At 30.9% G+C, this 10,936-nt stretch overlaps 1 protein-coding gene across 1 annotated transcript; it reads right to left on the bottom strand.

The window, feature by feature from the left end:
- Positions 1-3,926: 3,926 nt before the first annotated feature.
- Positions 3,927-10,506, bottom strand: LOC128162223 (fibrinogen-like protein A). The gene is made up of 6 exons (XM_052825398.1): positions 10,192-10,506; positions 10,078-10,096; positions 8,628-8,710; positions 5,308-5,404; positions 4,873-5,037; positions 3,927-4,165 (listed from the first exon to the last, which is right to left on the bottom strand). Exons 1-6 carry the CDS (start codon positions 10,504-10,506, stop codon positions 3,927-3,929), a joined length of 918 nt encoding a protein of 305 aa, XP_052681358.1.
- Between the last annotated feature and the right edge of the window lie 430 nt (positions 10,507-10,936).

Raw genomic sequence — 10,936 nt, 5'->3', positions numbered from 1 at the left:
AAATTCTTGTCGGAAAAGTCCGAGAATTCATATTATAAAAATGTGCGTAATTCAAAGAGAGATTATCAACTACTTGCCAAGCAACGTAACATATCGTTGATTTTAAAATGAATAATAATCGATAAAATCAACTCCCGTCAGTAATTCAGTACTTTGATTCTTCTTCTTGCTTTACAACAATTAATAATCCTATTCGTAGTAATAACATGGTTATAACATTACTCTCAATCAAGGAAATTTCGCGTATTTTACTCTGTTTGGTGCTACTGTAACATTGACTTCTACCTGAAGGTACATGAACAAAACTAAATTAATTTAATTAGTTGTAAGATGGTATTTAACATTTAATTTTATATGTTTATATCAATTTGTCACAAATCGCATCTAATTAAACAATTATTGCTGGTTTTTATCACGTTGATTAATATTCCAGAGGAGTATGATATTTATTAAACCCGCATTGACTAAAAAAAAGCATTAAGTGTATTGCAGTGTAAGAACAGAACTGGTTAACATTCTTTTTAGAAATAGTTTAGCCTTGATTTTTTGATTTTCATTACTAGAGCAGTGATTGTCATTTTTTAAAACACGCTTTAACAAATATACGCGCACAAGGCACAGTGTTCGGGTTTTTAAAATACACGAATGAGAGGCAACTTGATAGGATTTTGAACTTATATAAAGAGTGTGTAACGATAAGTGTAACAATTATTAGTCAGATTTATAGGAAAATAATGTATTTTTGTGAATATATGTCAGCTTGAATAAAACAAAACTTGCTGTATTTGTCACACCTTGACTTTTTCGTCTATGAAGTAAAAATTAGTCGAGTTCCAAGAATGATCATTTAATGTTAAAGAAATTTGTTGTTGTTTTTCTATGAAAACGTATTGATCAACAATAAAGATTTACCGTATACGCAGTTTTTCGTATTTAAGAAAGATATATCCAAACACAGATGTAGGTTAAAGCCGTATTTATTTTCTAGGATTCATTTGATTTTTTTTTTGTAATTTTGTCAAACGTTAACACTTGTGTTGGTGAATATACCAAAGTGTATATAAATGTTTAACAGTAATATTTTACTTATTGTCATAATATGATTTTCAAAAATATATTTTTGGCAACACAATTTATATCTCTCATTTCAGTCAAATTTGTTTTTTTAAAAGGACGTTCAAATTACCCAATTAGTATAAACAGCAAGTGCCTGAAACACGTATATATTGATAGATTACTTTTTTGAATTTGTACACAGCGCGGTCAGGATGTTGTACGTGTAGGTATCAAGATAATTAACCATATTATATCAAATTTTATGCACAGAAACCAATCACTCGGCAGAATCTAGCACTTGACTGTTTATCACACATTGCTATCTTATCTTGCGGCTAGACTTCTTTTTCTTTTACTTGTTATTCTCATTATACCAATTATTCATGACAAGTGCATGACTTTTATTACATGCATAGACTTGGACGTAAGCAAATAACGTTTTGTTTCTTTTCCCTCGGACTAAAATTCCACACTTTCGTTAGTCTTAACACAGCAAGTGACTGCATTGCCATCTATGAGATTGATCAACCAAATACATTCCTGTAGTCTGTCAGTAACAAACCTAATAAATCACAGTGATGCATCAATATTTGCCAGCTTTTTACCTGTCATTGGTAAGAAAAGAACGACATTTTTAGCTAACATTACCGTTTTGGAATTATTTTGGATCATATGTACATGTATCAGAAGATATAAAGTGAACACCTATTTTAAAACGTTGACAGAATCTTAACTTGTTGAGTGACATTAATTGATTGGTTCAAAATACATCAATTGAAATATTATCAATTTAACATATGATAATATACAGTATTGTATATCTGAGGGTGTTTGCATGTCTACTCGCAGATTCTAGCTGTATTTTTTTTTATAATACAAGAAATTGAAGCTAATTCCGAAATATATGAAGTGATAAACACATTAGATTTACATGTGTGTACTGATATTATTTAACAAGAAATGAATGAACACTTTTTTTTCGGAATTATGACGTCAATAGTTCTAAATCATTCACTTGAACAACCTACAGGTTTTAGGATTGAAATAATGTAAGAAATTAAACACATTTATTTGTTGACCATTTTCAGTTGATTCTAAAAGATTTTTCGTAAAAATAATTTTATAAATACATGCATTCCAACATCTGCTATTGGATCTATTTATTTTAATGAAACATTTCAAAGCATATTTTGTTATATTAATCTTTAATATACAAACAAAAAATAAAACATTTCAAAGCATATTTTGTTATATTAATCTTTAATATACAAACAACCGTTAATGAACAAATATGCAAGACAACAAGAAATATGTAAAAAAAGAACAAAAAAAAAAGTTTACTTTAGATTTCGAAGAGTTGGAAATTTTTAGGGATTGAACTAGTCTCCATTTTTTCGCCCCATACTTCCGAATTCCTTCATTGAGTAGTGAAGTCCTTTCCATAGGTTCCAATCGATGCCATTGGAAGGTTTCGGTTTTTCCAAATTATCCATTTCAGTTTGCATCGTGACAGTATTTGTTACCATCCCAACGTCAAGATTTTGGCACAGTTCACGTAATACATGTAGTTATTATTGGCTATTTAACCTTTATGTATTAAAATTATTATTATTATAAGTTATCTTCATCCTTTAAACAATTTCCCCCAAAAATTATTTCTGCAATACCTAATAAATTATGCTTGGTACGAAAACCAACACAGGAGAAGATTTATAAAGTCCTTCATCCTTTTAAAATTGCACATGATCCATTTTTGCAAACAATAAGAAAAAATCACAATTATTAAAAGGACGTTAATTGTCATATATGTATATCTATAATGAAAAAGGTTGCATTTACCAACATTGTAAAATTTAAGTTAGTTTTAATTATATGATATTCGACCATAATATAACTACACGTAACAAAGGAGCTTATTTACTCCAATAGTGGCAGATGGCATAGCCAATCTACAGTTAAACGCCTTTAAATATGCTTTTTGGTACAACAGGTTTAGTTTCAGCTGCTTTGTATTTTAAAACTACTTAAAATATGCAATTTTTAAAAAAAGTTTTGTAAATTGTCTTAAATATCAAATCCAAGAATATGGTTTATAATAAGATTAGAAAATACACGTCCACTCATGTTAGGAATTTGCTAATGGGAAACATCAAAACGCCTACAATGAAGGTTCGGATCATAAAAAAAGTTACTCAGGAATTTAAAATCTACTAGCTAAATAATTTCAAAGATAGCCCCCCCCCCCTCGACAAATGCATTTTGTATCGTTCTAAACTTATGGGCTTTTGGACCATCATCATGACTTCATTTATTGAGTAATACAAACGTTTCAAGTTATTTTAATTGAACCCTTCGGGGGGAAATGGGAATGATAAGATGTGCCTTGTGACATTCCTTAAACCATTATTTTCCACGCTATCTTCATCTACAGGTTTAAGTTCAATTTAAATTACACAATGCTATCATTTGCTAATATGATATGACTGTGTAAAAATCTTATTAATTTCGCATTGTCAAATGTGTTTGATAACGAGAAGACACATTCATTAACATAATAACAATCTTTTTTAGTTTTTATTGTTGCTAGATGGGAAAAAAAAGAAAAGTAAATGAACATGTATCATTTTTAAATGTTCGAGATATGACTCGAAAGAGTGGACATATCCTATATAAGGAGAATGAGTCTGACTGAATTTTATTCTAATTATTTTAAGTTATAAGGAGAAAAACCCAAACATTAACACAATTTGAAACATTAAACTTTTAAATACACAAATCATTGTTCATGTACAAAAATAGTCCTAGGTAAAAAAAGAACCCGGATAAGAATGATCCTCGATTTGTTCATAAAGTCTCTAAAGATTTGATTCCTATTGTTTTCGAACCATCATTCTGACTTCTTTCATTGAGTAATAGAAGCCATTCCAATAATACCAGTTGATCCCTTCGGAATAATTTGTGTTTCCGTACTCTCCATTAAGATTTGCCTTGTGGCAGTATTTGTACCACCACCCTCCGCGCCATCTTGATCCACAGTTATATCCTTTATAATCATTGTCATTGTCGTACGTAGTAAAGAACATTCCGTCATGGTACCGCATACTGTCTCCTGTAAAATATCGTTCATTTAAATTCGTTTGCGAATTTCTGTTCTAATTCAACGAAACTGTAATTAATCGACTATTTTCCAAACGTTGAAAACTTTGACCTAACAGTAGAATTACGATCACCACATTATACTCAATACCTCTTTAAAATACACATTTGGTTTAAGGAAGAAGCTATTTATTACTTACACATTCACGAAAGGTTCACACAATACATTAAAAAATAATTACATGTGAAAGGATCACTTTCATTAAATCTGACCATCTTGCAATTGCTTTCGTATAAGGTAAGATCAATATCATTATCTATAAGACTATATCCTAAACATACAATGTACAAGGTAGTCTCAAAATAAAGTTGTTCATGTACCACTGACAGTTTTTAAGATTAGAAGTTTTTATTCTTCATTCTTCATCATCATTACAATGCTTGCATGTAACACTTTATTCTTTTAGATATATATTAATACATAATGTAATCTTGATATTGTTTAGCCTGCATTATCTTTCTTATTTTTTAAAATTTAATGGTAAGAGAAAAAAGAAAAGAGAGAAAGAAACAGACAGAGACTGACAGAGAGAGAAAAATAGAGAGAGAGAGAGAAAAAGAAAGAGACAGAGACAGACAGAGAGAGAAATAAAGAAAGAAACAGAAAAGAAAGAAAAAGAGAAAGAACGTGTGCGTATTTGGGTCTGTGGGTGTGTATACCTGCATTTCCAGAATATCCATCTACATGCAATCTATATTTAGAGCTGCCAGATTCAACATAAAAGTATGAATACTCTGCATATTTCCAAACACAGTCATTGTCCATCAATTCGATTCTAAGATATGTATAACCATCATTTGTTAATTCATGGATGTTTCGGTTACCTAAACATAAAATGATGACCATGTTAATTTTAGAGAGAAATTTTTAATTATTTTTCTCATGAACTACAATAAATCTAAAAATCTGATTAAAGCTTTAAGGATTTTGAAAATATGGTTAATTAGAAATTAAGATAAAGTAAAACGCGTCAACAATACCTTATATTATGATTTTTTTGTTCTCCTATAAGAATAATTGGCAATACATTATCTTCTTACTTTAAAGTTTACCATATTGTATATTTGTTTATTTTTTTCTATCAAGTATCTTACCTAACCAGAACTCCGACTCTCTAGATCCAAAGCCGATTTCATAGTCTGCCCAGTTTCTCAAAAAAAGTTGTGATCCATCAAACCGTCTCTGAATGAGCTTTTTACACAAAAAATGAAAAAACCAAACAAAATATATACTGTGTTTATCAGTAGGTGTATGATATTAATTTTGCAATAATTAATGGAGATACATCAGTACAGGTCACGAGTATCCCGACACCCACCGTGTAAAAAACACGGTGGAAAACGGTCTGTGTCGCACCGTGTACACGGTGTGACACCGTGTATGTGTATTGGAAAATTCAAGAAAATGCACCGTGTCGCACCGTGGCCGCCCGTGTAACTCCGTGGTCACTCTGTGACTCCGTGGATATCGTTATCTGAGACGTTGATAGAAAAAGCGTATGTTTAGAAATAAATAAATTATGGCTAAACAAGGGTAGAAACATATATATCCTTTTCATATTTTAAAAAAAAAAGAATGTCGACTTAAGTTGCACGGACCCAGAAAATTGTCGGGGCTGTCAACGTGAAGTTAATTTTTTGTGATCTGAAAACTCGACGTAAATGGGTACCTTTTAATTCATTTGTTCTTAAATAAATTGAAATAAATTCACCAAACATATCTAATAATAAATTGATATATAATATGAAATTCAAATCAATTTAATTCATCGTGTTTTTTTTTCTAAACACACGCGATGTTGTAACTAACGATCCGATTAAAATGTCGGGAGCTTAAACGTCTTATTTTCTGTTATCTGAAAACACTTTTTGATTTATTGATTAATTTACAGCCTTACTTTAAATAAATGAAAACATTTCAGATCATGTTTTTTTAAAAACATGTTGATGTGCTGTAGTAAATAACAACCCCATATTACCGGTGACTCGAATAATTTGGACTTCAGCTATTTGTGTATATATATATATAGCAATAAATAAACAAAAAATCACTTTTATATTATAGATTATAAATAAATACATGTACAAACGCTTGTTAAATTATGTTCAAGCATTGTACGTGAACTAAAAATATACCTGCGTTTCATAAAATAACTTTCAACTTTATTTCCGTACAGATGGTAATGGCCTCGTGATTTCACATGAAAAAATCACTCGTACGATGAACGGAAGCTGATCAGATACACAACATTGTCTTTCATTTTGGGTTCTATACACATCAGGTGTTATTGTCTGTCTTGTTAGGTGTCATTGTAATTTACAATTAACTGTGTGTATATTTCGACGTCTGAACAGTTGTACTCGAGATGCCGTTATTCACACCTTTCCACGGACACCTGTTGGGTAACTCATCACAACCCGTCGTGTGTATGGTCTGAATATATCTTACTTCTACTTTGTTACTTCCATGATTTTTCCTAATCTCTAACAAACAAACAAATTATCTGTAGATATGTACACAAACAACTACACGTAAGACTATCGGCGCGTGGATCCGGAGAACAATTCAGCAACTCTATAAATGCGGGTATTTCACAAAGTATTAACTTGCGATAAGAAATTATTTACCGGGTACACATACATGTATGTACGAAAAAAACCTGATTGATTAAAAAAATGAATGAGATAATACATGTACCGGTAACTTTTTGCAAGCATTTAGAACAAACACAACTTTATTTACTTTATAACCAATCTAATATGTGTGATGTGAAATAGCGTCGAAATTTTAACGAAAAACCTTATTACATCGTGTACTTTACAAACTTTTAGTCATTGTGTTGAAATGGTTATCAAAACCATGGATCTAAAATAAATGAATTAAATTCATACAAATAGAATTCTAATAATTCTAAAATGATTGCACAAAAGTACAGAGAGAGAGAGAGAGAGAGAGAGAGAGAGAGAGAGAGAGAGAGAGAGAGAGAGAGAGAGATTGAGAGATTTTACAACGCAATTTTCCAACCCTCATACATGCAGTATAAGAAAGAAGAAACACTAAATACTTCATTGTTTAACATATTTCTATTTCGCGGACTTAAAAACAATAGAACGACATTTTTTCCTCATCATGGAAAGAGCACGTGGTCTATCTCGCGGGCTGATTTGATTGACAGGGATAGCACGTGGACTCTGACTGCATAGATTCTATCGCAATTTTAGGGGGAAAGGCTTCAATATAATGGAAACTATAAATCTAACTTATTACACTGAATTACAAGTAAAATGTACTTAAAATTAAACTCATACTGGTACTCTCTCTCTCTCTCTCTCTCTCTCTCTCTCTCTCTCTCTCTCTCTCTCTCTCTCTCTCTCTCTCTCTTATATATGACGATCATTAAACAATCAAACAGTAATATTGCAATACTGAGTAGTTTCTTGGAACACAAATAATTTCTAAACTCAAGTTGCTTATAAAGATGAAATAAAAAATTATCAGGTACCGATCCACGGATTCTAAGCGCTATGAATATGTACCGTGCGGTACTACATGGACAAGTACATCACACATATGTATATAAGAAAGAAAATTTAAAAATATATAAAATATAAAGCTGTATAATTATATTATTTAGAGAAAGTACATTTGTTTTCAACAACCCGTTAGATTTGTTATCGTTGAATGGAGTATAAGTGAGAAACGATTACAGTTATGATTCTATGCACTATTGAAACTGCCAAACTACAGTAACTATGATTACTACTACGTTTAAAAACGGACTGAAACAAAAACTTATGGAACCGTGTATTTGAATTTTAAAAAGGAAAAGAAAGTGTTAGTGTTTTACTTGATCAAACCTTTATGTGGGCGATATCGATTTTTTTGTTCTTAATATCAACAAAAATCAACCGTAACAATCGCATACGTCTGAAAATTGCGTGCCTATCAATTTTATTTATTTATTTCTATTTCTTTGTCTTTTTCTTTAATTCTCTTACGTACATCAATAAATATTTTATTCCTTATAAGTTTTATTCCTAAATCCTCTTTTTTCCCAGGTAAATACCGCGTGTTACACCGTGTTATTGTCCGTGTTGCATCGCGTTGCACCGTGTCGCACCGTGTTTTTTCTCGTTTCGTGGCCGTAACAGAGAACAATAGATCAAAGGTACCGACACTTCCACGCTCAGCGTGGACTTTCAAACACGGTGGTCGGTGTTTTTGTCGGGATACTCATGAGCTGTACTGTAGATAGATAGATAGATAGATAGATAGATAGATAGATAGATAGATAGATAGATAGATAGATAGATAGATAGATAGATAGATAGATAGATAGATAGATAGATAGATAGATAGATAGATAGATAGAAAAAAAGAAATAAAGAAAGAAAGAAAAAGAAAAAAATCTTACCATCCATTTATGATTTGCCTGATTACATATGGTATTTACAATCAACCCATTCGTTAATTGCACTGAGCAAAAATTATCTGTTCCTACAAGAAGGTATGTTTTATGACGACTTTTTAAGAGAAAAAAGTATATGGTTTTGCAAATATAACATTTTGAGAACAATAAACTCTTCAAATTGAATTCAATTTTTGTGAGATTGTCAATCATCATAACATTTTTAGAGACATATCTTCTCTTATCTATTATCTTTAAAATGTCACAATGAGAACGCGCAAACGGCGGCACATTTTAAAATGTAATTTAAAAAATCATATACCCAAAAGTGTTACTTTCAAAATGTCACATTCTAATCTAAATATGTAATAGAGACGAACAGACAGACAGACAGAACGATAATATTTCTAAATATTTCTAAGTTAAAAAATAAACATCTTACAAAGTACATATTAAACTTGATTCTCTCTAATATCGTTCTTTACCTTTGAAGAGAATTGACTAGTCTGTAAAATGTGATTTTTGTGTATACATGTAATTTGATCAAATGTGTAAACGATAAATACTACTTTTTTGCTGAAAATATTGCGCGAGACTATTCTAACGTCATACGTCAAAATCGATTTCCTTTGCCTACGTATCTCGACTCAAGATGAAGAAACGGAAGCATGTAAAAATTACACGGGGTTGCACCACAGCTTTTGCGATACTCAAAACTTGTCTATAAACCTCAAGGAATCGTAAATTATGAGTTAAAATTCGGTCGTTTTTGTCATAGCACTATATCAAATACATGTAAGGAGCATTGTTTGATGCTCATAAAAATTGTTCGTGATGAATCCGTGATTTACCTTTTTTTTTTTTTTTACCGTGTAGTAGTTCTCAGAGTTCGCTGCGCTCCAACAAATGACTTTCGCTTTACAAATATAAAGTGATCTCGCTCCAGCGAATAACTTTTGCCTTACAATTATAAAGTGATCTTGCTGTGGAAAACTATAACATTTATATTGAGCACACATTCTGATATTTTAGTTAGGTAGAAGGATACCGTCCATGTCTCAATATTTGATATCAAAGTATTTTATTGTTTAAAAAAATCAAATGTTATTTAACTTGTCTGCTTATTAGCTCCATACTATATTTGTACATGACACATAAATTTTCTTTTTTCTCATATGTTTGTACTACACGAACATTAAACATACTTTATGATAAGCGTTTTTCAGTTAGATGGTTGTGTTCGAACTAAAATGCATTAATTCACGACACACCCTTAATTGTCCGATTTATCAGAGTTAAATTCAATACACCTCAACAAAATACTAATTTTGAGTTATAGCGTCTTTATATTACTATTATTTCAATCGATAAATGTACATACACAGAATTATGAATAATTCGTTTGATATTTTTATAACACGCTACAGGAATTTAACGAATCTTAAACATATATTACCGATAGTTAATCCAGTGAACTACAACACAATAAAAGATCAATAAATCAAACTATTAAAATCACAAAAAAATTGCATTCGATTCATTCAAATTGATGAATAAAAGTATATTGTACCTTCTGATATCTGATTGTTTCGTCAGATGTCTCATTTGCTGGAATCAATGCAGGGAATCCAAACATAAGTCGACAGCGTTTTGGTTCGTTTCCTATGATATCCACTCCAACACATTGTAAAAGAGCAACACAATGCAAGCCACAATATATCAAAGGATCTGTCGAGTTTTCTACCGAAAACTCCTTAGAAATACATGCATTTGACTGAATTACGCCAGACTGCATAAAGAAAAAGTAATTTTCCGCTTTTGAGAAACGACTCATTTGAATTTTTTCAAGAAAAACAAGAACACAAACTATTAAAGATAGCTTCATGTTGCCTTAAAGAAAATGTCATCAGCAAGTAAGGTTTTATTTTAAGTACGTGAGAATATATTTATGTATTTATGAATTGTATAAAAAATCTATACAAAAAGGAAATCGATTCATGAATGATGTAATGAATAAAAGAGAACTGTTGAGATTTTGAAATTTTCGTATAAATAAATATGCTTCACTTAAGAGAGTGCACCTTTAAAAGCTAAATTATTCATCTAAAACGTTTTTTCGTAAATGAGAAGAAAACAAATATTAAGTAGAACTTTATGTCGCCTTGAAGAGACGCCGGTTTCTCATCAGCAGGTTTACAGAACTTTAGTATATATTTGATGTAGTAATGAATTGTTCCCAAATATTACAAAATTAAAATAGAAAAATAGATACAACTAGAGCAAAGCTCGTTGCAAGGAACGAGGAGGTATTCCGT

This window comes from Crassostrea angulata, chromosome 9 (genome assembly GCF_025612915.1).
Source record: "Crassostrea angulata isolate pt1a10 chromosome 9, ASM2561291v2, whole genome shotgun sequence".
In the NCBI taxonomy this organism is placed as follows: Eukaryota; Metazoa; Mollusca; class Bivalvia; order Ostreida; family Ostreidae; genus Magallana; species Magallana angulata.
Note: the sequence above shows the minus strand (reverse complement) of the source record. Positions and strands in the feature narration are given on the sequence as shown.

Excerpts from the sequence above, each read along its gene's own strand:
- LOC128162223 (XM_052825398.1), bottom strand. The coding sequence starts at position 10,506 with ATGAAGCTATCTTTAATAGTTTGTGTTCTTGTTTTTCTTGAAAAAATT. Across the intron at positions 5,405-8,627 it reads AGGCAAATCATAAATGGATG|CTCATTCAGAGACGGTTTGA; the intron begins GTAAGATTTTTT and ends TTGTGTAAAAAG. Across the intron at positions 5,038-5,307 it reads AGAGTCGGAGTTCTGGTTAG|GTAACCGAAACATCCATGAA; the intron begins GTAAGATACTTG and ends TTTTATGTTTAG.